We start from the raw sequence: 27,617 nt of genomic DNA, 5'->3' as shown, positions 1-27,617 counted from the left end.
TAGGATCTGGAGTGAGGATGTATCTGAGACACTAAGGGGCTTTTTTGAACTATTTTGAATGAATGTGTTTAAATGACTGTGGGGATGATGTTAGCAGGCTTTCACACTAAACAGGTAATTCCACCCAAACAATAAAAAAGGGTCACCATGGATGTGAAAGCCTGTTTGGTGGAAAAGAAAAATGCTTGAAGTCTGAACGAGGGAACTGCAGAAAGAGTTCAGGAGGAAGGCCAAGCTGGATAAAATCGAGGTGGAGAAGAAATTAACACCAGAAAAAGCATGAGAGGGATGGCAAGGCTTCAGCACCCTGATGGGCGGAGCATCCAAACCTGAGGTGGTTCAATACCCAGGCTTCACCTCTACTACAGAACAGCCCAACATCTTCTTCACCCATTTCAACAATAACATCTCACTGATCACCTGGACCCCTGCAACCCCCAGCCCACCCATACAAACCCACACGATTAATTGAACAGCTGGTAACCTCCTGGATCCCTGCATGATGATGATGATGATGATGATGAAGATGATGGAAAGGATGATGAAGATGATGGAGATGGTGATGATGATGATGATGAAGATTATGGAGATGATGATGAAGATGATGGAGAAGGTGATGATGATGATGGTGATGATGATGATGATGATGATGATGAAGATGATGGAGATGATGATGATGATGATGATGATGAAGATGATGATGAAGATGGTGGTGATGGTGATGATGATGATGGTGGTGACGATTATGGTGATGATGATGAAGATGATGGAGATGGTGATGATGATGATGATGGTGATGGTGGTGATGATGATGATGATGAAGATGATGGAGATGATGATGAAGATGATGGAGATGGTGGTGATGATGATGATGAAGATTATGGAGATGATGATGAAGATGATGGAGAAGGTGATGATGATGATGGTGATGATGATGATAGAGATGATGATGATGATGAAGATGATGGAGATGGTGGTGATGGTGATGATGATGATGATGGTGGTGACGATGATGGTGATGATGATGAAGATGGTGATGATGATGATGGTGATGGTGGTGACGATGATGGTGATGACGATGATGATGATGAAGATGATGGAGATGATGATGAAGATGATGGAGATGGTGGTGATGGTGGTGACGATGATGATGATGATGCCCCCTTTAAGACCCAGAGAGAGGAGCTGCGGATCGGCGGTGGGGGGGTTCGGGGAGCTTCGGGGAGCTTCGGGGAGTTTCGGAGGAGCTCGGAGAAGTCTGAGCCAATGAGCGGCGTCGGGTCAGACTCTCCGTGTTCGTGTCACCGTGCCGTGGGAGACAGGGGAGGACCACCGGCCGGAGACAGCAGAGGAGCCGGAGGAGGAGGAGAAGAAGGAGGAGGAGGAGGACGGAGCCTCCGCGCCGCAGACCCACTGTTCGTCTCTCCTCCGCCTCCGCCGCAGATGGATGCTCAGGATGCGGATCAGCTACGGATGTGGACAGGTAGGAAAACCGCTCCGCATCCGCACGAGTCTGCGGCTTTTCGGTTCAGGTTCCGCTGGAAACCGAACTACTTGTGCAGAGTTTGGATCTCCGGGTTTTATCAGAAGATGAACAGAAATAATTTAATTGTGTGAAGATTTAATGATAATATGGTCGGGTTCACACTGATGGAGCAGGTAAAGAAAAATACGAGGGTTTGATTTAAGGGTAAATATGACATAAAAATGAGACACAACGGGTTATTATTATTTAATTAGTATTTACACCAAACCATGGTAGTGCTGTCAATGTTTAGAACTAACAGACTGAAAAGGTTCAATGGGCAAAATGAGTTATATGTAGGCTATAATAAAGTTAAAAAATAAAAAGAAAACTAAGAAAAAAAAAGTTAAAAAATATAATAGGATAAATAAATCAATGCAATTATATTTAGGCTGATGTATAAAATGTTGATAAACATGGAATAAAACTGACATTGTCTTTATTAATGTTCAAACCAATCACGACCTTTACTCATCTATAAATAAATGTCAGTTTAGTCTAATCCTGAAAACACAGAAATGTTCAGAAATATGTTTTACAAGTGTTATAATATTTAATTCAACTTACAGCCTTTTCATACCCCTAACCAGAGAGATTTTGTTCCCAAAAATCCATGAATAAGTAAAAAAAAAAAAAAAAAAGAATGACTCAAAACTGAAAACGCCTGTAAAAAGGTGATAAATAGAGACTCACAGTGAATTTATTAACATTTGAATGAATACAGTCATTTATTAACTGTGAATAAAACACATTCTTTACCTAAAAAAATTAAATCGCTGGTTAAATGTTTAGAAAAAGAACCGGTATTCAAAGTCTTTTCCTAAATATGGATTAAGATGTATTTATTAATGCATTTGAATTATTGATCTCAGATAAACATTTGTTGAATGTTAGTTTTTACAGCATAGTTGTTGGTTAGAGTTAGATTTAGACACCAGCCTTAAATAAAAAAAGATGGGATTAAAATAAGAGCTCACAGTTTATTTATTAATGTTAAAACTAAACCGGGATGTCAACACAAGAGAGTTTATCAGCCTTAGTTAAAAGTTCAGTGGATGAAAACTACTGAATAACCCTGTGGTGGTGATAGATAGATAGATAGATAGATAGATAGATAGATAGATAGATAGATAGATAGATAGATAGATAGATAGATAGATAGATGGATGGATGGATGGATGGATGGATGGATGGATGGATGGATGGATGGATGGATGGATGGATGGACGGACGGACGGACGGACTTTATCCCAAACTGGGAAATTACAGTTGTTGTTGTCTTTGCTGTTTTTGTTCTTGTTCTTGCTGTTCCCTGTTTGTGTTGCTGTTGTTGTTGATGTTGCTGTCCTTGCTGTTGATGTTGCTGTCCTTGCTGTTTTTGTTGCTGTTGCTGCCGTGTTTGTGTTTTGTAACCTTGCGGAGTTGGAATGTGTTTCACAGTTGGATCTATTCCTTGGGCTTTTCCTTCCTCACATCCTGTTCTTCTGACACCGTGGATGAAAACAGAGTTCACTGTAAAACGAACACATCATTAAAAACACTGCATTTAAAAACCAGTCAACACACTGAACTGAGTGGAAGTGAACATGAACTCCATCCACCCAATGGCACCAGTGTAGCAATAAACCAGTCAATAATGGGAAGAGTCAGGACTGAGCACAAGTTGAACATGTGACATAAGAAAACATGTCCCACCGTCCTGGACATTAAACGTCATAGTCTTCATCGTCGCCGTCATCTTCACATGACAGTGGGCTAACCTTGTCTCTTGGAGACAGATGTCCTCAGAACAATCCTTCAGTTTCTGTCAAAGCTCCAGTTTTTCCCTGAGTGGGTTCCCAATCTATATCCAGACCCTGTAGAATGACCTGGGTTCCTAATCTATATCCAGATCTTGTAGAACATCCTGACGAACTCGTCTTCTACATGGAACAGTTTGGTGAAGTCTGTCCACGTGGAATCAGCCTTTGTCCCATCAAAACCCATCAGATGGACGTCTGTGTCTCATCAGTCTGCATCTCCTGGACATTAAATCAACTCGTCCAAGTCCAGTTTACTGTTTTTACACCATATATATATATATATATATATATATATATATATATATATATATATATATATATATATATATATATATATATATACATATATACATATATATATATATATGTATAGTGTATACATATGTGTATGTGTGTGCGCGGTATGAGCTGCTGATCAGTGTCTGTTGATAGACATGTTCGATGGACAGGTATGTTGACCATACCACAGGTTAAACCTGTGACTCATGGACATGGACCTGAAGGCATGTCCATGTCCTCAGACCTGCTGAATCCATCTCAACAATATGCCGTGTGTTTTCATGTGTTTCCGCCTTCGATCATAGTCTCTTCAGTGAAATAAAGTGTGAAAAATATGGAGGGTGGGTGGAACCACCCACTTCAAAACAACAACCCAAGTCCACTCGGCCATCTGCTCGCACCACCACCATCACTACCACCCTGCTCTGCAGAGGAACCAACGCCGAGCCCTAGAACAAATCATCCGGTGTCAAAACCAGAGTCCAACGCCTCAATCCGTCCACAAGAAAGGGACAGTCCACGGCACCATCCATACAGAGGTCCACGTCAAGTCAGCACTAAGGTCCATGATGGCATCCACGGTGGAACCACCAACAGATGTTTGACAGATTAGTCGATGACTTTACGGTTGAATGTTTTTGTTCGTCTGTTACAGACACTGATTGTGTTTTTGGTCACATGAAGAGGTGGGGCTTGGATTTATATTAACTGTTGTCTACAATAATAATAAATGAGCCAACAGACAATATTGGATCCAGGTCCAGGTCCATGTCCATAAACAGGCTGTTGGTTCATGTACAGGATGGACCAACGTGAACTCAGGTCTGAATCATAAACACATGCGTCAGTGTTTTCCCCTCATGTATTTCTTCTTTTTCTTTTTCTTTTCAGTCTCGTTACTTGTTTAAGGATCTATGAAAACCCTTGGAGTCCACAGAACAGGGACTTTGATGACAGGTTGACGGCAGCAGCAGTGGCAGTGGTAAGACTTTAACGTTGTCAAAACGCTGTGTCTGAGCTGTTTGGAAAATGCTGTGAAGCAGTTTTGGTCTAATTAGCGGTGACAGCACATTTGAATAAAAAAAACTGAGATGAGAGTTTCACTTTGAGTCTGAGTGAAAACGGATTCAGATTCAGGTTTATTTCTCCTGCCTGATGAGATGTTCATGGTCCACACCGGTGTCAGGTTATGTCTTATTTAAGGTGATGTGGTTGTTGTGGCAGAGTGGCTGGAGGTCAGAAGTCAGAGGCTTTGTTTCCTGTTTCTTTTGTCTACCATCATTTCATACCCACTAGTCCATGTTCTAATGTAAAACACTGAAACACTCAACCTCTGAGGCTGTTTTTGTTTTGAATAAACCAGAGTAAAAAATGCCTCTTACATAAAGTCTGGACTGAGGAAAACAGCGACTTCATCATGTAACTGATGTCATTATGTTAAACTGCTTAACATGTGAATAAAAACCCCAAACACATACCAGACCAGACGATGATGTCAGATGACATCACATACCAGACCAGAAGATGACGATGTCAGATGACAGGTTTATTGTGTCGTTGTCATTCATGTTGTGTAGTTTACACATAATAATAAGGATATTTGTAATAAAGCAGTTTGACCTCGACATGTTACAACCGTTCAGTAGATAAGCAGTAGTAGATAAAAGTGTGACATGGGCAGAGACGATGGTTTCCAGGAGAATCTCCCATCATCCTCAGCATTCAGATGTCTGACATCTGAACAGGTCTGATATGTTTTCATCAGAATGAATTCAACAAACAGATTAAAAAATGCAGATATAAACCAGCCTCTGGTAATGTCACAACAACTAAATCCAATCCTGGAAAATGACTTTTAATGCAGATTTGATTCTTTAATGCACTAAGTGGAAGATATTCTTTAAAAGTATAAACCCAATGTATATTAATAATAAACACAAAAATAATCAGTTAATAGCTTTGTTTCAATGATCAAATAACATTAAAATGTGTGTAGTTGGACATTATTGTTTTTATGTTTTTTTGAACGTTTTTATGTATTTTTTTATGTTTTTACGTGCAGTTACATGTTTTTATGTTTTTACCTTTTTTTGTGTTTTTACCTGTTCTTACATGTTTTTATGTATTTTTGTGTATCTTCCTGCAGACCCAGGCTTGACCATGCGGCTGATCTGGAAATCTGTGGATAAGATGAGGTGTTTGAGGAAACGACACATGTTCCAGTTCCTCGGGGTCTTCATCACCTTCCTGCTCTTCTTCAACCTTTACATGGACGATGGATATGTTCTGGTTCGTTTCACACCTTCAAAACCACCTCCTTCTTCTGTTGCCGTCATACTTATTTTTCCATATAAACTTCCAGGAGGCGAAGAAGCGACAGCTGGGAGAGTCTGTGATGCATCCGATAAACTCTGACCGATACGTCCACACATTCACTGATCTGTCCAACATCTCCGGGACCATTAACGTCACATACCGGTACCTGGCAGGATTTCCTTTGCCACGTAAAAGTATGTACACAACAAAGTTAAAATGAATAAAATGACTGACTCACGTCTGTATCAGACCACTTTCATTTCATTGTGTTGTTTTTAATACAAATGTGATGTGCAGTTAAAACAGGGTCAATAAAGTCCATCTGAACTCAGATTGTCAATGAACACCAACTAAAGTGAAACTGATGAAATAAAACCAATGAAAACACCATGATATGTCGGAGGAACATTCAGAAGAAACTATTTATTTATAGAACAATGAATCTACCTCTTAGTGACAAAGAGAAATAAATGCAGACTGGCTTCACTCTGAAACCAAAAATAATAAGGTTCAAACAAGCTCTCTGAATGTCTTCACATTTAACTAACCTTAGTCCACATGTAGAACAAGGTGGAGAAGCTGTAGAAAAGACCTTCAGAACCAAATTACTGGACCAACACAGTTTATTTACTGCTGATGATGATTCTGTCCAACTGTGTTTGTTTTCAGAGTTTCTCACCATTGGACTTTCTTCTGTCAAGAGGAAAAAGGGGAATTATCTTCTAGACACGATCAAATCCATCTTTGATCAGTCCAGTTATGAGGAGCTCAAAGAGCTTGTAGTTGTGGTCCACCTGGCGGACTTTGACCTGGTCTGGTGTGAGAACCTGGTCCAGGAGATCATCAGGAAGTTTGCCCACCACGTCATTGCTGGACGCCTTTTGGTGATCCAGGCTCCAGAAGAATACTACCCGTCTCTGGACGGCCTGAAGAGGAACTACAATGACCCAGAGGACCGGGTCCGGTTCCGGTCGAAACAGAACGTGGACTACGCCTTCCTCCTGAACTTCTGCACCAACCTGTCTCATTTCTACATGATGTTGGAGGACGACGTACGCTGCTCCAAGAACTTCCTGACATCACTGAAGAAGGTGATCACCTCCAGAGAGGGATCCTACTGGGTGATGCTGGAGTTCTCCAAGCTCGGATACATCGGGAAGTTGTACCAGTCCAGAGACCTGCCTCGTCTGGCTCACTTCCTGCTCATGTTCTACCAGGAGATGCCATGCGATTGGCTCCTGATCCACTTCCGAGGTCTGCTGGCCCAGAAGGACGCAATCCGCTTCAAGCCGTCACTGTTCCAGCACACAGGCTACTACTCCTCCTACAGAGGAGCCGAGAACAAACTCAAGGATGACGACTTTGAGGAAGACTCCGTAGACATTCCGGACAACCCTCCGGCAACTCTTTACACAAACATTAATGTCTTTGAGAACTATGATGCCGCCAAGGCCTACAGCAGCATCACCGACGAATACTTCTGGGGAAAACCTCCATGCACCGGAGACTTCTTTGTCATAATTTTTCACAGATCAACCAAAATCAGCCGGATTAAGATTGTAACGGGGACGGAGGATCGGCAGACCGATGTCCTCCACCACGGAGCTCTGGAGGTTGGACAGAAGTTCATGGAGACCAAACAGGGGAGACAGTGCACGTCCTACATCACATTAGGAGAGTTCAAAGGAGGCAGCATTGAGGTCAACAATGTGGACCACAAGATTGGCTTTGATATCGAATGTGTGCGAATAGTCGTCAGTGCTGGTCAGAAGGAGTGGATAATCATCAGAACCATCAGTTTATGGACAACACAGTACATAACACCACTAAAAAAGTAACACCCTCGTCCAGATCAACACGGTGAACCATAGAGACGTTCAGGACTCAGTAACCCAGTCAAAAAGTAAATGTTACTCTTGGACATTTCTGCAAAACCACAGATATTTATGTGTTTTCATTGTTTTAATATGATCTGTCATTTGTTTTCCCTTTCCTTCATAGACTGAGGGTCTGTTTTTAGGTTTAGGTGATTCAACTGCTGTGGTGAAAGTTTGGAAAAGTTGAAAATCCTGGTTTTGTTTAACTCAAAAAATGATATGGTCTAATATGAGAGAAGTAAAAACACCCAAAGTGCCATTTTAAGTGTTTTAAATGGAATTAAATCATGCAAAGGGGTGGTTTATGGGAATCTTTAAACCGTCCGTATGTTTAATGTCATTACTGACAGTCTTCAGCAGCTCATGGTTCTTCTACCTTCGTCATTTGTCCATGTTTTAATGTTTTATTCCTCAGTGTCCAGATGATGGACGGTGGATTTACTAAACCTACACTAGTTCACAGTCTGACTCCTATACATTTAGACTGTAAAAGTGTTTGGTTCAGGTTAAGAAAAGATCACGGCTTAGTCAAAATATCTACAAATGCATGATGAAACTTTCTTCTTTTCTGTAACTGTTTGATCTTGAGGCTTGACTCGTCATCTTGGTCGTTATCATCTTGGGTTTTTGGCACCAGAAGAGTCTTACATTTTTTTATCTGAATCATAGTCTGGTTTGATTTGACACCAGTGACCCAAACCCTTGGACCAATAGTTTGCAGGAATGTACCAAGACAACATTTTACTGTGACTGAGTTGATGCCGTTTCAACTCAAAAACATCTATATTTTCTTGGGTTGTTTGTAGACCTGCTGTGATTTCCTCCTTCCTTGTTGGAGGCTTTATACTTGGTTTTCCTAAACAAATGATCCGTATATAAAATAGTTCATACTTGACTGGTATCTGTTTCCTTTTCTTCCTGCTCTGACTGGTTTCCTCTAATGATCAGCAGTGGTGAAATGTAATGAAGTACTTCTACTGCAATACTGTGTTTACTGGATACTCCCACCATGTTGGACTGACCAGGCACGAAGAACAATGTGTTAAATATGTTCTACAAACAGCTTTCACCAAAAATCATGTGTTTAAGTCTTATTTGCACAATACGGAAACACAGAAACCAATGTTAAAATTAAAGAAACATATATACGTTGTCCACGAAAGGAAACATAAAACTAAATAATAAAATCCTCTGTAATATATGATTAATAAATGACCCAAAAAACAGGCATGAACTGATCAGCAGAACAAGAAGGCATTAATAACTAATGCTGTGTTCCAGGCAACCTGTAACTCGTGTTTTTCCAACCTTCTACTGGTGAAAAGGCACTGGAATGGCAGTCAAACCTGTGACTTCCCACCTGTGAACTTGTACTAGATCGATGTACTCCCAGTTCCAAGCTCTGACATCACGTAGCAATGGCGCCCCCCATGGATGTGGTGTTTATGCAAATTGTTTATTAAAACAAGGTATTGCTCTGACAGTATTTATCTTCACATGTTCTGCATAATCAGCAGCTACTCTAGCGTTCACTAGTTTTCATTCCATTGAGTGCAAGAATAAATTAATACCAAATATGTATCCAAATATACAAATAATATAACGTAAAAGGTAGAATAGCTTCTCTTGCCTTATGCACCATTTTTACTCCTCTGTTTCCCTCAAATAAACAAAGAGCAAACACCTTTGGCGACAGAAATGACTGCAAATGAGCATAACGTACAGTCCACTATGATGGTTTGTTTACATCAAGCTCCCACAATTCCCTGCGCTCAGGCAGTTTGGCGTGACTTGCCTGGAACACTACAAAGTTGTGAGTCGTGATTTGAAGTCGTGACTTACGGGCTCAAAAAATGGCCTGGAACGCAGCAGTACGAGGGCTGTTCAATAAGTTTCTAACCCTAACCCAGAAATACTGGTTGTTATAATACAGGATGTTACATTCTTTCGTGATGGGATAGTGATGCTTGAACATCGATGGACCAAGTGCATTGCTGTAAATGGAGATTATGTTGAAAAATAAAATATAAATTATCAGTCTGTGTTGTTCTGTTCTGGGTGAAGCCATGAACTTATTGAACAGCCCTCGTACACCTAATCTTATTAGAAGAAGGAACAATCTTATGGGGTTCTATGTAATATTGGTGTGAGTCCATCTGTCACCAGCAGGGGGCAGTAGTGAACCAAAACCACCAACCAATCACAGCCCTGCTTCTAAAAACTCAATCACTCATTGGATAAAGCTCATCTGTAAAATGGATCAGTCAATTAAAATAAGTGTCTTATACTGTTGTTGTGCTGATCGATTACATTATAGCTCTGTTAGCTTAGCTCTCCTTGTGTTGTGTGCAGGGAAACTACCTTGACTGAGTCACTGCTGCAGAATGTTGTCATCCATGTCAGTTCAGAGGAGACACTAATGATAATATTCATGAACTACGTCATCAAAACGTCACACCTTGGTTGCGGAACTAGAGGTGTTTCTTTTACATAGCTTTGCGGCTTTATTGTTGCTGTTTCTACCTCCAGAGTTGTTACAGAGCCCTGACAGAGGTTGAACCAAATGATCCCACCATTTTGTTTACACAGACGTCGTTCTGGAATAAAAGTGAAATATTCCCGGAACAGAAGTGCTGTGTAAAAGGAGCTTATGTTTCATAAAAGACACCATTTAATGTGAACGTAACATTTTATTTTCATTTTAACTTCATATTCAAACATCCAACACTTACATTTTCATTTAAAGTTAGTTTAACCACTAATTAACTATCAAATTAATGTTTAGCTAGTTTCCATGAGCTGAATTCACTTCTTGTATTATCTTATCAAAATAAAGTCCCCATTTCCGATGAAACTGCGCCACATTCTTGTAAAATTACAAAATAAGGCGCAAGGAATAAACAAATGGACTTAAAAATGTACGTAATTTGGATTTCTTCTGTACAGTTGTCAAAGACATTGTTTAATATTCAACTGGTGTCACTTTAAGTGTGATTTTTTTAATTTCTTTTTTACCCTTAGGGCTGGTTCTAATATAAGACACACTAACCGTTATGATATATATATATATATATATATATATATATATATATATATATATATATATATATATATATATATATATATATATATTCTACTTTCATTGAGCTCATTTTTCAACTATATCTAAGCTAGTTATTGATATTGAATAAACATTAATTTAAAACATTTTTTCCCCGTTTAAATACCAAGGTTTTGTTATGGTGCAACCATGTTTACGGATGAAAAAAAATCAATATACAACATTCACTATCAACATTTGTATTAAACTGTTACACTCAAAAACACCTTTTTCTCAGGGTTATAGCTTGACGAAGCGCTTCAGCTTCGTATCATAATGGCACAAATTATGTACTTTGAAAATCCAAACCGGAAGTTAGTTTGTTTACCGGATACGTGACGGATGTGATGGACTGAAGCTGAGGTTGGAGTGACGCTGAAGGTTCATTGCATCAATATGTTCTTGTTTTACCGAAACATGCGTTAAATCAGAAGTTTCCCCAAAGCTTCAGCCGTGGCGGTGCAGTGTGTTTCACCGGTGAGTCATTCCACAGACAAGTGGATGTTGTTTTTCGGTAGCAGTGTCACTGTTTGTGCTTGTTCTGCTAATGTGCGCTAACATAAGATAACTAACATAACTAGAATAATAACTAACATGTAAGACAACTAACCTAACTAGTTTAAGAACTAACAGATAAGATAACTAACATAACTAGAATAATAACTAACATATAGGATGATTTAAACTGGATCTAATGGAAGAAGATCCTGGTTCATGGGTTCTGGGTTCATCTGTTTCCACTGCATGTGGACAGAATGTCATCACAGACTGTATTATACTGCATTATACTGTGTTATACTGTATTATACACTGTATTATACTGCAGTATAAATGGTATTATACTGTATTACAGACTATGCCACCTCAGCTGTGAAAGTGGAACCAGTCAATGTTAACTCAGGTCTATGTAATAAATGTGTTAAACGTGTTTGTTGTACAGGTGATGCCAACCTGAAGGGACACAATGGACAATGGAAAACCCAACCGTGTGTCTCGACCCCAGAGAATCAGTGAATCATCCAAGGTCAGTGTGTTTATGTATATATATATATATATATATATATATATATATATATATATATATATATGTGTGTGTGTGTGTGTGTGTGTATGTGTGTGTGTGTGTGTGGGGGGGGGCATTAGTGTTTGTATAATTCTGTTTGTATATGTATATATGTGCTTGTATGTGTGTTTGTATATATGGATATGTATTTGTGTATATGTGTTTGTATAAGTGTACAATGATATATGTGTGTGTGTGTGTGTGTGTATATATATATATATATATATATATATATATATATATATATATATATATATATATGTATATATATGTGTGTGTGTGTGTGTTTGCATGTGTTTAACATAGTCATGTTTGTTTTATGTTAACAATAAAGAACTATGAATATTATAGTTCATTTATGCAGTTAGAAGTCCCTAAATTGTATATTTGCAGTTTAGCACCTCAGCCCCCCCATTGTCATTGTAGTTCTTATCCACTTGTCTAAAACTGGTTCAGTATCTGGATCTGAGTCTTGTCTGGAGCTGATGTTTCTACAGACAGTATAATGTCTCCTTGCTCCTGTTGTTCCAGGTGTTCCGCTGGACCGACCAGGCCGCTGAGGTTCTACAGGGTCTCAATGAGCAGCGGCAGCACAGTCAGTTCTGCGATGTGGTCCTGGTGGCAGACGACCGGCGAGTCCCCGCCCACCGCGCAATATTGGCCATCTCCAGCCCATACTTCAACGCTATGTTCACACTGGGCATGAAGGAGGAATATCAGGCTGAGGTGCGTATGTGGAACATTGCAGAGGTTTGTCTTGTCACTCCTGTGCACCTTTGGACCTCCCTCTGTTACCTGTGTGTGCAGGTGGAGCTGGTTGGGATGTCCTACATCGGCCTGAAGGCTGTCGTGGACTTCCTGTATAGCGGAGAGCTGCCACTGGATGGAGGAAACATCGACTTTGTACTTGAAGCAGCCCACCTTCTGCAGGTTACCAACTGTTTTTTGGTTCAAAAGTTGCCCAGTTCAGACCAAAGACTCAGAATGAGACTATCTGAACAACCACAACTACTTTCACATCCTGAAGAACAGCCACTTCAAACCAACACGATGAGACGAGACAGTGTTAATCTCTGAGCTGGTTCTGGTCTGCGAGCCGTATGTTTGATACCCCTATTCTATAACACTGAGTTCTAAAAGCATCCGCTGGAGAAGTGACTCACTACCAAACAACGGCATCATCCAGCTTCAGTCAAACTCAAACTGACCTGTTTAGCCCACTGGGACTTTTCCTGTAATGTCCTAAAACACTTTTATCTCTTTGCAAATCTTTGGTCTGAATTGGGTTTAATTCATGTAGGAGAAGAATAAAACAGCAGCAATGGACACACACAAGGCTGTAAATGTAAACCCAGTGGAGTCCATGAAGCTGTGGTTGTTTTCAGGTGTGGCGTGTGGTGGATTTCTGCTGCCAGTACCTGGAGCGGGAGGTGAGTGAGGACAACTACCTGTACCTACAGGAACTGGCTCTGCTCTACAGTCTGGAACGACTTGACACCTTCATCGACCACTTCATCCTCAGACGCTTTGCCACGCTCTCATTTACCCCCAACTTCCTTCGAGACATTCCATTACACAAACTCATCTCCTACCTCTCCAGCAGCCAGGTGAGTCCAACTGGGTGGGATAATATACTGGACTATTCTGGTTTTGTTCTGGACTGTTGTGGAACATTCTGGACTAAGTTTTAGTGACAGCCCTGTTATAGTGTTTAGTCTTACTTTAAATGAACAGAATGATGGTGTGTGTTCAGGTATAAATGCGTGTCCTTGTCCACTGTCAGGTTCAACACGAGGGAGAGCAGGCACTGCTTCAGGCCGCCCTCCAGTGGCTGAGCCATGCCCCCGACCGGACCGCCCACGCCCGGCAGCTCCTCCCTCACATCCGCTTCCCTCTGATGCCGGTGGGTGACCTGGTGGACCGGGTTCTACCGGCGTTGAGGGCGCTGCTGCCGGAGGAGGCCGGCGGCGAGGCCCTGGTGGAGGAGGCGCTGGCGTACCACAGCAGAGCCAGTGCACAGCCCCTCCTCCAAACTGGACGCACTTCGCTGAGGGGTGGGGTCGAGCGGCTGCTGCTGATTGGAGGAGAGGTACCTGCATCACTGTTTCCATTGTCAGGAAAAGCTTAAGGTCATGGGTTTTAAATGTTGAAGTAAAATTTGTCATGGTCTTTTATTTGTGGGGATGCAAATTTCTCATTTTTTTGGCAAAAATAAAGTCGTCTTTGATAAAATAGGTAATTTTTAGATGTCAAGAACAGAACCACATAATATTAACATAAAATAAACTACAAATATGAAGAAATATTAAAACATAAGGTTAGAAAGTCAAACATTTCAGCAAAATAAGTTCTGTAACTTTTTAAGAAGTAAAATGTATTAATTCTAGGGTGGATTTCTTTACTTTATCCTACTGAAAAGATTATATTCTGAAAATAGCTCATTAGGTTCATAGTATTTGAGGGGAATTTGCACATAATACTGCACATATGTTTTCCATGGTACATACTTTAACTTTTCCTCTTTTACATAGATTGTACATATTCTTATAGTTTTATGTTGTGTGTTCATATTGTGTTTATACTGTTCTCATTTAATGTAATGTAGCTGTTGAGTGGACACCTCGTCAGTCCATTTTTGGTCTTTTTTTTGTCATAAATTGGTCAGTCTTCACATTGGCCTGACAGTTTTAAATATTTAACCAATGAAAAAAGTTGAACACAGCTCATGACTACATCTCTTACCTTCATTAATTTATTAGAATGTACATCGTTTTTCCAGTTTCCTGAAAAATAATCTTTTTGGACATAAGAGGTTTTCGCCCGACAGTGACGATATCTGAATATTTAAGTTTGCACTGTTAACCCAGATCCATCTGTCTAAATTTCATTATGTGTACACATTATGACAATAAATATTCTTAAATCTTGAATGTGAAAATAACTGCCAATTGGAGACGGAAAAAGTCATGGATTTAATTTGTATACAATAATTGCAAAAATATAAAGTTGCAAAAAAAAAAGGACCTGTTGCTGTGGAAACCGTACACTGTCTGGTCGAGTTGCATTGAGGTGAACCTGTAGGTTTTTAGGACTAACCCTAACCCTTGTGTTCAGCTGTTCCGGACTAACCTTAAACAGACCGACCTCAGTGAGTGTGGAGATGTTTGAGTTGAAGTTGTGTCGTTTGGAACCGAGGCGGCGTCTTCAGAGGCGACGTGTTCCTTTAATGTCTTCTCTTTAACACTTAGGTGTCCGAGCGGGGGGAGGAGCTCAGCGCCAACGTCTGCCGGTTGGACGGGGAAACAGGAAACTGGGAAGTGGAGGCGGAGCTGCCGGCCCAGCGAAGCCACCACTGCCTGGCGGTTCTGGGTGGGTTCATATTCGCCGCTGGCGGCAGCTCGTCCAGGGACAATGGCGGAGACGCCGCCTGTAACCTGCTCTATAGATACGACCCCCGCCACAACCACTGGACCCGGGTATGAGACGGACGCTGCTAACAGGTTAACATCCACCCTGACCCAGAGGCAATAACAGGGCTGTGGTTCTTACAGGGGGCATCCATGAACCAGCGGAGGGTCGACTTCTACCTGGGGGCGGTGGGGGCGTGTCTGATCGCCGTGGGGGGGAGGAACGACACCGGAGCTTTATCGTCTGTGGAAGTGTACTGTCCTGCTGAGGACCGCTGGACCTACGTGGCAGGACTCCCCAGGTAGGACGAGGATGGATGCATGGACAACAGACCTTTATCCAAAATGGACAGCAGTACAGATCTGACCAGAGCCGTCTTAACAGCATTATGGGCCCCTGGGTAGAGCAGTGTACTGGGGCCCCTACCACAACTACTTACAGGAATTATCATTGGCTTGAAGTCAATGGACTTCAGGATGTCATTTTCCATGAGCATAAGTGAAAGACAGTTCAAACCATGCTGCCCTATTGCGTACGAAGACAATTTTATATAAAATTCAGTCTCAAAAAAGAATGTTCTCCTGTACAGTTGGTCACCATCATGCACATGAAAACTCTGAGTGACATTTCAACATTCACAAATAGAGATTTCCAATTGTCAGAAATTATTTTTATATACAAATTCTAGTACAAAATAAAAAAAAATCTGTACAAAAATGATTGAAAAATTTTAGTACAAGATAAAAAAAAATCTGTAAAAAAAAAGATTGAAAAACTTAAATACAAAATAAAATAATCTATATAAAAATAATGGAAAAATTAGAAAAAAAATTATTTAAAAATAATTGAAAAAAGCAGAAATGAACTTAAATGATCAATTAATTATTAACTGTGTTGTGTATGTATCATATGTGATACAAGGGTCATTGAAGGGTTTACTTACACAGATTAGCATGGGGCCTCTGTGGGCAGGGCCTCTATGGGCAGGGCCTCTGTGTGAGTGTTAGTATAACATGTGTTTCTTTAATCTTCTGCAGGTTTACCTATGGTCATGCAGGGACGGTCCACCGTGGCGTGGTCTACATCTCAGGGGGTCACGACTATCAGATTGGTCCGTACCGCAGGGACGTCCTGAGTTACGACCCATCTCGGGACTGTGGCGTGTGGGCGGAGCTTCCACCCATGTCTCTGGCTCGGGGTTGGCACTGCATGGCGTCCCTCGACCACCTCATCTATACAATCGGAGGCAGTGACGACCATGAGGACACCACGGAGCGCTTTGACATCCTGCAGGTGGAATCATATGACCCCCGCGCTGCCCAGTGGACCTGTGTGGCACCGCTGCTGCTGCCCAACAGTGAGGCAGGGCTCGCCGTCTGGGCCGGAAGGATCTACGTCCTGGGGGGCTACAGCTGGGAGAGCATGGCGTTCTCCAGAGCCACGCAGGTGTACGACCCCAACAGTGCTGCATGGGCCAGGGGGCCGGACTTACCCAAACGCATTGCAGGGGCGTCGGCCTGCGTGTGCGTTGTCAAACCCTCACCATCGTTACCCTCTCAGGAGAGGAAGAAGAAGGAGTACAACGTCAAAGACAGATCACGGCCTGCGTAGAGGCAGATGCTTTAACCTCGTTTGTCAGAGCGTAGTCTTTTTTCATTTCATTTATTAAGATCCGCATTAGCAACTGAAACATCAGTTGCTCTTCACTTCCTGTTGGAGCTGGAATCCTTCACTGACCCCCGACCCTACTGACCCCTGACCCTACTGACCCCTGACCCTGCAGACCTGGAACAGTGGAACCCAACATGTATTTGACCTGAACCATGGCTGGTGTTTAACTCCCTGGTATCCGCCCATAGAGGCCCCGCCCACAGAGGCCCCACCCCTTCCTAAAACACCTACAGTGTATCATATGCACAGTGTCGTATTTATGTCAGAATGTTTTTCATACGGTTTGTTTTTAACTGTTACATTTTTTGTATTTCATCATTGAGCTATAAACAAAAATACCAAATACTGTCATAACTGTCAGATTTTTTTACCCTCTAAATGCCATGTTTGTAATGTAAACAAACCATATATTTGATGCAAAAAAATCTTTGTTTTTTCAATATTCCACATATAAATTGTATTAGTTAGTCTCCTTTAAAAGAGTCTAATTTAGGTTTTACAACCTTGTGGTTTTTGTTTTTTTCTTTGTTTGTTTGTTTGTTTCCTAACTTGCAACACCGGTCCATGTTCTGTTGGGAACATAACAGAATTCTGACCTAAAATAATATGACCTTTTATAACATGAAGTATAAAGTCTGCATAATATGCTTACCTGGATACCGGAGGGTTAATTTCCATTTAATACACCCTGTGAGCCAAATAAGCACTGTTGGAGGTTTATTTCTATGAATGTACTGAAACATCCCAGAATCCAAACTCTAAGCACAAACAGGAGAATCACAGTTATATCAGTGGAATCTGATCAGATGATGTTCTAGTTTTATTAAATCTGTACAATGTGTACACATTTGAAACGGCCTGAATCTGAACACTGGTGACTTCTGTCTAACCTTTGACCTTATGACATTGACCCTCATGGGCCTGTACCCTAAAGGAGGGTTAGAACAGAACATGTGTAAGGCCAGACTCCATTTGGAAGGAAACCTCTTCTAGATTTTGTGTTTTGTGTCTGTTACAAACATAACCTGGAAAAAAGAAAATCTGTGTTTTTTCTGGACTGTGCATCAGTTACTGCAGTGACTCAAATGTAAAAGTGCTCCTGTAAGGTTTTCATCCATAATCCACATATTGATTATGTGATTATTGGGTATGAGTTCAACACAAATGGAACAGTGACATCTGTGTTTAAAGTGGAATGACAGAAATAGACAAACAGCAGTGCATCAAAGTGTTTCACTCTAAAAATTAGGTGAATAATAAAGTATTATTATGTGTAGTATTGATTAATGCCCATACGTTCACCCATTGCATATTATCTTTATTCTGAGCATTAATTACATGACTGGTTTTAGCGGTCTCAAGGTAAATCAGACTATAAACTTAAACATAAGTCAATATTGATATCAGGAAGCATTTAATTGAACTGTCATAGCAAGAATCATGTCCACTTGGACATGTTAACCTTTTTTCTGAAGATAAATGAAACACGTTATTGTTTTGGTCATGATGTTCTACCAAAAACAGAGAAATAAAGTCCATGTCTGGGCAAGATGAGGAGTTTTTGCGCCTCCTTCTGGCTAGCAACAGCACAAGGCTGCAGCAGTTACAACAATACAAATAAAAGTATTAAATGATAATATTTACACCAACAGAAGATATTAATCATGTACATTAAATAAAAGCAGAGGAGCAGCATGTGAAACTATAATATCTGGTCCAAATTATTCCAATCTGACACGTGTGGATTTATTTGCTAGAAAATCATCAATGCCTTCATCAAGTGACACGTTCCTTAACCGTTGTGATTTATATTTATTACTGTAAAACCATTAAAACACTCCTGAGACACTGAGGATCTCAGGTTTTAATCACATTCCATTTGCAGAAGCTGATCAACAACAGTTGTGACTTCACCACATATTTGGATAAATGTCTCAGTTTTTCTTGTAAAAAGGTCAGATGTGTCCAACAGCTGCACCTGCAAATTATCCTGTAGCTTCCAGCTCATAAACTTTTATCTGAGCCTCAGTTATTTCTACAGATTTTCATTCACAAAAGGCATTTTTAATTAAACATAATAAAATGACATTCATCTAGTTTCCTCCTTCAGTGTCTATCATGGAAGCGTTTGTTTTACTTATTTTTATTCATTAATTATTTCTTGAAGAATGTTAGGGTTAGGGTTGTTAGATTTGCTCTTTTTTTCTGCTTCATTCTTTTAAACTATTAATTTTCTTGTGCATGTTCCATTTTTTTCTTTTTTTTTCCTTAATGATTTAGTCAATTTTTATTCATTTTCTCACTGATTGTTTTTCCCATTTTCTTCTGATTTCTTCAGTTTCTTGTTCATTTTCCATCCTGTATTCATTATTTGTTAATGTGTTTGTGTGTATGTCTGTATTCCTGTGTATATGTATGTGTTCGTGTGTGTGTGTGTGCATCTGGTCTGAATGATCTTTTATTTTAGATATTCAAGGTTAGCAAGGTAGTTGTCCTGGTCCATCAAAGAAAACTAGATAATTAATATGAATATTCGCTCAGAGATAGATGTAAACTCATTCATATTATTTTAATTCATACACCCTCAGGAGTCAGGTTTAGCTGAGGGCGATGTAAAGGGCTAGGGTGGATCAAACAGAACACACAACACAATCAAACTAAAGTAAGTGCTAGTTCAACAAAAAGTGCTAAGATGACAATAAGTGTTAAATCCTAGAACTGTGGATAAGGGTTTTATCACTCGTGATGCAACCGCAAATACAAACAATAGGTGACCAGTGCTTTAAGGCCTAGCTAACCTTGCCTGTAGGGAGAATTATTATATATAAGAGTAAATAAAAATAGATATATTAGGATAGAAGTATGTAAAAAAAAAAAAAAAGTGTAAATAAATAAATAATAAATAGATAAATTAATTAATAGGTAAATAAACAAGTGAAGAATAAAGACTACATAGATCAATAGAAAATAGATAAACAAGACAAATTCATCAAACAATTACAAACCATATCCTCCTGAGATCCGGAAAAGTACAAGTTTTGGCTTTTTACATTAAATAATTGGTTGTATTGGAAACGGCACAATGCAACAGTTTTTTCTAGATCAGGGGTGTCAAACTCATTTTAGTTCAGGGGCCACATCCTCCCAATATGATCTGCAGTGGGCCGGACCAGTAAATTACTAACATAATAATATATGAATAATGCCAACACTATAAAACACATTTCAATGTGTTTTATAGTGAAAAAAAGTAAAATTACATTAAGGAAACGTTTCCATCTATAAACTGTCCTTTTAAAAATGTGAATAACATGAACAACCATGAAAAAACTGACATTTATTAAGAAAAATAAGTGCAATTTTAACTACATTTTGCCTCTGCTTATCATTCGTAAATGTATGTTACAACTTACAGATCACAATGGATCTGCAAATTTACAAAATCTTATACTAACTGGCAGAATATTAGTAAAATTGCACTTACTTCTCTTAGGACATTTCTAGTTTTTCATATTTTTGTGAAAGGCTAGTTTGTAAATTGACACATTTTCATGTAATTTCACTTTTTTTAAACACTAAAACAGAGGAAAAATTTGGAATTGTCATTATTTGCAGGTTTTTATGGTAGTATTTTACTGATCTGACCCACTTGAGACTAAAGTAGGGCTTTTTATGGCCCCTAAAGTAAAACCATTGACTGTTAATATCTTGAGTGTAATTTTTGTATTTCACAAATTCATCCTACGGGCCAGATTGGACCCTTTGGCTGGCCGGTTTTGGCCCCTGGGCCACATGTTTGACACCTGTGTTCTAGATGCATTTTTTAAATTTTTATGGAATGTCCTTTACAGTGGACAGTGTTTTTTTTTTTTTTTTTTTTTTGTGTGTGTGTGTGGGGGGGGGGTCTCTAGAAAGCTGTGAAACTCTTGTCCGCTTCAGAAGACAAAAATGCATTAATGTGTCTCAGGAGGATAAATAACATAAAATGAAATAAACTTAGAACCATGGAGGAGGAGGAGAGACTAGTGTGGGTTATTACGTTATCATGCTCTATTATAAATGGAATTAAACCAAGAGTTAGCAAATTTGGCTTTAGTGATGTTACCCTGGAGCTGCACTGGGGAGGAAGAGAGGTGGAATTGAAGCCAGTGAGGTGAGAGGTCTGTAGCCTGTCTATCCACTTAGTTTCAGCTCTCTTCCTCTGAGCTGTAGACCAGCTGGGGTTCCCCTCCAGTCCACAGATGCCCGGGTGGGTGATAGTTGGGTGGTCCGGACATTGCGTTGGATGTTGTATAAGTGCTGCTGTTTGAGTCGTGATCACATTGAGTGTCCAGTTACCCCACTGTAATGCATGTGGCAGTGGTGACAGGTGATGATGCAGACTAAGATGGTGGATTCTAAGGTGAGTGGGTAAGTGATGGCTAAGGATTGTGTATGTATGTTTAGTATATAGTGTATTGGTTTGTAGTGGGTGTGGTAGTGTGGGGTGAGTGAGGAGGTCCCTGAGGTTTTTATTTGGTCTGCAAGCTAACATGGTGGTGTGTGTGTGGGAGGACTGTTGTGTAGTAGTGAAGTGTGTTTTCAGTGAATGTAGTGAGTGACCGGTAATGTGTCTGTAGGTGGTTATGATGGTGTGTGTGTGTGTGTGTGTGTGTGTGTGTGTGTGTGTGTGTATGTGTGTGTAGATGAACCTGAGAAGGACCTGGAGGGGGTCTGGTCCAGGGTGGCAGGTTAAGAGTGGGACCTGCTGTGAAGGAATTTGTAGTGGGGTCGTAATTAGGATTGGGGTCAGGGGTTAGGTGTAGGGTTAGTGTTAGTGCTGGGGTTAGGGTTAGTGTTACGGCTTAGGGGTTAGGGTTAGTATAGGGTTAGGGTTACAGGTTAGGTTAGGGTTGGGGTTAGGGTTAGGATTAGTATAGGGTTGGGGTTAGGGTTGGGGTTGGGGCTAGGGTTAGGGTTGGGGTTAGGGCCAGGGTTAGTGTTAGAGTTAGGGGTTAGGGTTGGGGTTAGGGTTAGGATTAGGGTTAGTATAGGGTTAGGGTGAGGGCTAGGGTTAGTGTTAGGGGTTAGGGTTAGTGTTAGGGCTAGGGTTAAGGTTGGGGTTAGGGCTAGGATTAGGGTTAGTATAGTGTTGGGGTTAGTGTTAGTGTTAGGGTTGGGGTTAGGGCCAGGGTTAGTGTTAGTGTTAGAGTTAGGGGTTAGGGTTGGGGTTAGGGTTAGGGTTAGGGTTGGGGTTAGGTCTAGGGTTAGGGTTAGGATTGGGGTTAGTATAGTGTTGGGGTTAGGGTTAGAGTTAGGGTTAAGGCTTAGGGCTAGGGTTAGGGTCGGGGTTAGGTCTAGGGTTAGGGTTAGGGTTAGGATTAGTATAGGGTTGGGGTTAGGGTTATTGTTAGGGCTAGAGTTAGGGTTAAGGCTTAGGGTTGGGGTTAGGGTTAGTGTTAGGGCAAGGGTTGGGGTTAGGTCTAGGGTTAGGGTTAGGGTTAGGATTAGGGTTAGTATAGGGTTAGGATTAGGGTTAGGGTTAGGTTTGGGGTTAGGATTAGGGTTAGGGTTGGGGCTAGGGTTAGAGTTAGGGTTATGTGAGCTGGAGATTTTGGCAAATTGACATGCAATCAAATGGTGTTTAATAACACAAAAAGATGAAAATGCATACATGTAGCTTACCAAATGCCATAAGAACTGTTGTGACATACAATGTAATATCATGAGATCAGTCTCTTTTTATTTGACATTTTTAAAAATCTGATTCTCTGGTCATTGGCAATTTACAAAAAGGTTTATTCCTGCCCAAATATCACCGACTGCATCCATTCACATGTGAAAATGAAGCGGACTTTGAAGTAAGCAGCTCAGAGATGAACGTGGTCCTGGCTTCGTGTTGGTCCTGGTTCTGTTGGTGGATTCACTCAAATGGGTAGTAGGGATGAGATCTGATCCTGAATATAAAACAACAGCAAAGACCAACAAATGTCAAAAGGAAAACTCTTGCACTTTACACAAACACAACCACACAGCTGTTTGGTTTCTTACTCATGGAGCCTCAAAGCCCTCCAGCCTCGATCCAAACCCGTCAGCGCCGACATGTCGTCTTCAGTCAGATGGAAGTCAAAGATCTGCACAAAACACAACACAGTTACGAAACTGGTAGAGTTTAGAGTCAGTCATCAGTCCTCAGCCAATCACAGGTGTTTGATTTTAACATTGTCCCAAATCGTCACATTCATGACCTGTTGGCATCTGTTTCCTGAACCCTTGAAGAGAAGTCTGATCCATGTGTGTTATGAACCCTAACCCTGTGTTCATCAGAGGTCTGATTCTGGCTGATCCATGTGTGTTATTGTACAAATGAACACGTTCAAAGGGAACACTGAAGGCAAAGGATGGACAGACTGGAGCAGATTATGTTACCTTTGTGTTTTCTAGGATGTGATGGGATTTGTCGCTTTTGGGGATGACTGAAACCCCCTGTTGCACATGGTACCTGAGCAGAACCTGCACAGACACCAACATCAGTAACACAACAACAACACACATACACACACACACACAAACAAACGTATATCTAACCTGTGCAGGGCTGCGTCGGTGCTTCTTGGCCACGCCTCCTACCACCGGGTCATCCAACAGCGAATGAGGATCTGTGTCTGCTCTGACCCTGACCAGGGGACATGAACGCATCATTAGCTTCATTACCTAAGTCGAATTTAATCAGATCACAGCTAATGAAGCAGTAGTTTTACAGTAAATGTATGCAGATATCACAATTATGACTTTGGCCAGTGGTGTTCAGCCAGTGGCTCTGGGCCCACATTTGGTTCTGGGGTCTTTTCTATTTTTGCTGCAGTTGCTTCACCATCTCTAAATTTTATGTATGTATGTATGTATGTATGTATGTATGAATGAATGAATGAATGAATGTATGTATGTATGTATGTATGTATGTATGTATGTATGTATGTATGTATGTATGTATGTATGTATGTATGTATGTATGTATGTATGTATGTATGTATGAATGAATGAATGTATGTATGTATGTATGTTGGTATGTATGTATGTATGTATGTATGTATGTATGTATGAATGAATGAATGTATGTATGTATGTATGTTGGTATGTATGTATGTATGTATGTATGTATGTATGTATGTATGTATGCATGCATGCATGCATGTATGTATGTATGTATGTATGAATGAATGAATGAATGAATATATGTATGTATGTATGTATGTATGTATGTATGTATGTATGTATGTATGTTTTTATGTATGTATGTATGAATGAATGAATGAATGAATGCGTGCATGCATGTATGAATGAATGTATGTATGTATGAATGAATAAATGTATGCATGCATGCATGTATAAATGTATGTATGTATGAATGAATGAATGTATGTATGTATGTATGTATGTATGTATGTATGTATGTATGTATGTTTGTATGTATGAATGAATGAATGAATGTATGCATGCATGCATGTATGTATGTATGTATGTATGTTTGTATGAATGAATGTATGTATGTATGTATGTATGTATGTTTGTATGAATGTATGTATGTATGAATGAATATATGTACATATGCATGTATGTATGTATGTATGTATGTATGTATGTATGAATGAATGAATGAATGTATGTATGTATGTATGTATGTATGTATGTATGTATGTATGTATGTATGTATGTATGCATGTATGTATGTATGCATGTATGTATGTATGCATGTTTGTATGTATGTATGCATGTATGTATGTATGTTTGTTTGTTTGTATGAATGTATGTATGTATGTATGAATGAATGAATATATGTATATATGCATGTATGCATGTTTGAATGTATGTATGTATGTATGAATGAATGAATGAATGAATGAATGCATGCATGTATGTATGTATGTATGAATATATGTATGTATGTATGTATGTATGTATGTATGTATGTATGTATGTATGTTTGTATGTATGAATGAATTAATGTATGTATGTTTGTATGTATGAATGAATGAATGAATGAATGAATGAGTGTGTGTGTGTCTGTGTATGTATGTATGTATGTATGTATGAATGTATGTATGTATGAATGTATGTATGAATGAATATATGTATGTATGTATGTATGTATGTATGTATGTATGTATGTATGTTTGTATGAATGAATGAATGAATGAATGAATGAATGTATGTATGTATGAATGAATGTATGGATGGATGGATGGATGGATGGATGGATGAATGTATGTATGTTTGTGTGAATTAATGTATGTATGAATGTATGTTTGTATGTATGAATGAATGAATGAATGAATGAATGAATGAGTGTGTGTGTGTCTGTGTATGTATGTATGTATGTATGTATGAATGTATGTATGTATGAATGTATGTATGAATGAATATATGTATGTATGTATGTATGTATGTATGTATGTATGTATGTATGTATGTATGTATGTATGTATGTATGTATGTATGAATGAATGAATGTATGTATGTATGTATGTATGTTGGTATGTATGTATGTATGTATGTATGTATGTATGTATGTATGAATGAATGAATGTATGTATGTATGTATGTTGGTATGTATGTATGTATGTATGTATGTATGAATGAATGAATGAATGAATATATGTATGTATGTATGTATGTATGTATGTATGTATGTATGTATGTATGTATGTATGTATGTATGTTTTTATGTATGTATGTATGAATGAATGAATGAATGAATGCGTGCATGCATGTATGAATGAATGTATGTATGTATGAATGAATAAATGTATGCATGCATGCATGTATAAATGTATGTATGTATGAATGAATGAATGTATGTATGTATGTATGTATGTATGTTTGTATGTATGAATGAATGAATGAATGTATGCATGCATGCATGTATGTATGTATGTATGTATGTTTGTATGAATGAATGTATGTATGTATGTATGTATGTATGTATGTATGTATGTATGAATGTATGTATGTATGAATGAATATATGTACATATGCATGTATGTATGTATGTATGTATGTATGTATGTATGTATGAATGAATGAATGAATGTATGTATGTATGTATGTATGTATGTATGTATGTATGTATGTATGCATGTATGTATGTATGCATGTATGTATGTATGCATGTTTGTATGTATGTATGCATGTATGTATGTATGTTTGTTTGTTTGTATGAATGTATGTATGTATGTATGAATGAATGAATATATGTATATATGCATGTATGCATGTTTGAATGTATGTATGTATGTATGAATGAATGAATGAATGAATGAATGAATGCATGCATGTATGTATGTATGTATGAATATATGTATGTATGTATGTATGTATGTATGTATGTATGTATGTTTGTATGTATGAATGAATTAATGTATGTATGTTTGTATGTATGAATGAATGAATGAATGAATGAATGAATGAGTGTGTGTGTGTCTGTGTATGTATGTATGTATGTATGTATGAATGTATGTATGTATGAATGTATGTATGAATGAATATATGTATGTATGTATGTATGTATGTATGTATGTATGTATGTATGTATGTTTGTATGAATGAATGAATGAATGAATGAATGTATGTATGTATGAATGAATGTATGGATGGATGGATGGATGGATGGATGGATGGATGAATGTATGTATGTTTGTGTGAATTAATGTATGTATGAATGTATGTTTGTATGAATGAATGAATGTATGTATGCATGTATGAATGTATGTATGTATGTGCGTGTGTATGCATGTATGTATGTATGTATGTATATATGTATGTATGAATGAATGAATGAATGTATGCATGCATGTATGTATGTACAGTACAGGCCAAAAGTTTGGACACACCTTCTCATTCTTCACATTTTCTTTATTTTCATGACTATTTACATTGTAGATTCTCACTGAAGGCATCAAAACTATGAATGAACACATGTGGAATTATGTACTTAACAAAAAAGTGTGAAATAACTGAAAACATCTCTTATATTCTAGTTTCTTCAAAGTAGCCACCCTTAGCTCTGATGACTGCCTTGCACACTCTTGGCATTCTCTTGATGAGCATCAAGACGTAGTCACCTGAAATGGTTTTCACTTCATAGCTGTGCCTTGTCAGGGTTACTTAGTAGAATTTCTTGCCTTATTGATGGGGTTGGGACCATCAGTTGTGTTGTGCAGAAGTCAGGTTGATGCACAGCTGACAGCCCTATTGGACAACTGTTAGACTATTATGGCGAGAACCAATCAGCTAAGTAAAGACAAACGAGTGGCCATCATTACTTTAAGAAATGAAGGTCAGTCAGTCTAGAAAATTTCAATAACTTTGGATGTGTCCCCAAGTGCAGTCGCAAAAACCATCAAGCGCTCCAACGAAACTGGCTCACATGAGGACCACCCCAGGAAAGGAAGACCAAGAGTCACCTCTGATGCTGAAGATAAGTTCATCTGAGTCACCAGCCTCAGAAATCGCAAATTAACAGCAGCTCAGATTAGAGACCAGATGAATACCACACAGAGCTCTAGCAGCAGACACATCTCTACAACAACTGTTAAGA

General features: G+C 39.3%; 3 protein-coding genes across 8 annotated transcripts in view; 2 read left to right on the top strand and 1 right to left on the bottom strand.

The window, feature by feature from the left end:
* The first annotated feature begins 1,249 nt into the window (after window positions 1-1,249).
* On the top strand, window positions 1,250-8,694 carry LOC115421628 (alpha-1,3-mannosyl-glycoprotein 4-beta-N-acetylglucosaminyltransferase C-like). 3 transcript variants are annotated; one of them, XM_030137604.1, is made up of 5 exons: window positions 1,250-1,483; window positions 4,498-4,582; window positions 5,753-5,895; window positions 5,969-6,116; window positions 6,592-8,694. In XM_030137604.1, the coding sequence occupies exons 3-5, from the start codon at window positions 5,767-5,769 to the stop codon at window positions 7,758-7,760; spliced, it is 1,446 nt and encodes a 481-aa protein (XP_029993464.1). In that variant the 5' UTR covers window positions 1,250-1,483; window positions 4,498-4,582; window positions 5,753-5,766; the 3' UTR covers window positions 7,761-8,694. The 3 variants fall into 3 exon arrangements, with proteins under 3 accessions (XP_029993464.1, XP_029993466.1, XP_029993465.1); XM_030137606.1 differs by having other exon boundaries at window positions 4,498-4,588; XM_030137605.1 differs by lacking the exon at window positions 1,250-1,483 and having other exon boundaries at window positions 3,743-4,582.
* A 2,540-nt stretch (window positions 8,695-11,234) lies between these two features.
* klhl36 (kelch-like family member 36) lies at window positions 11,235-19,137 on the top strand. Of its 4 annotated transcripts, none has more exons than XM_030137420.1 (10): window positions 11,235-11,376; window positions 11,840-11,923; window positions 12,494-12,688; window positions 12,770-12,892; window positions 13,348-13,569; window positions 13,746-14,051; window positions 15,211-15,438; window positions 15,514-15,671; window positions 16,408-17,011; window positions 17,064-19,137. In XM_030137420.1, the coding sequence occupies exons 2-9, from the start codon at window positions 11,864-11,866 to the stop codon at window positions 16,979-16,981; spliced, it is 1,866 nt and encodes a 621-aa protein (XP_029993280.1). In that variant the 5' UTR covers window positions 11,235-11,376; window positions 11,840-11,863; the 3' UTR covers window positions 16,982-17,011; window positions 17,064-19,137. The 4 variants fall into 4 exon arrangements, with proteins under 4 accessions (XP_029993280.1, XP_029993279.1, XP_029993278.1 ...); XM_030137419.1 differs by having other exon boundaries at window positions 16,408-17,013; window positions 17,071-19,137; XM_030137418.1 differs by having other exon boundaries at window positions 16,408-17,016; window positions 17,071-19,137.
* Window positions 19,138-22,715: 3,578 nt separating this feature from the next.
* LOC115421129 (aldo-keto reductase family 1 member B1) overlaps window positions 22,716-27,617 on the bottom strand; it is a 26,577-nt gene continuing 21,675 nt past the window's right edge. Inside the window, exons 7-10 of the mRNA XM_030136859.1 lie at window positions 23,609-23,696; window positions 23,450-23,533; window positions 23,072-23,154; window positions 22,716-22,977 (exon numbers count right to left, since the gene is read on the bottom strand). Coding sequence (XP_029992719.1) covers window positions 22,944-22,977; window positions 23,072-23,154; window positions 23,450-23,533; window positions 23,609-23,696 — 289 coding nt within the window. The 3' untranslated portion in view covers window positions 22,716-22,943. The remainder of the gene's footprint in view (window positions 22,978-23,071; window positions 23,155-23,449; window positions 23,534-23,608; window positions 23,697-27,617) is intronic.

The sequence above is a fragment of the Sphaeramia orbicularis genome, chromosome 6 (genome assembly GCF_902148855.1).
Source record: "Sphaeramia orbicularis chromosome 6, fSphaOr1.1, whole genome shotgun sequence".
Taxonomy (NCBI): Eukaryota; Metazoa; Chordata; class Actinopteri; order Kurtiformes; family Apogonidae; genus Sphaeramia; species Sphaeramia orbicularis.
The sequence above is the reverse complement of the archived record's forward strand: the minus strand, read 5'-3'. Positions and strand labels throughout refer to the sequence as shown.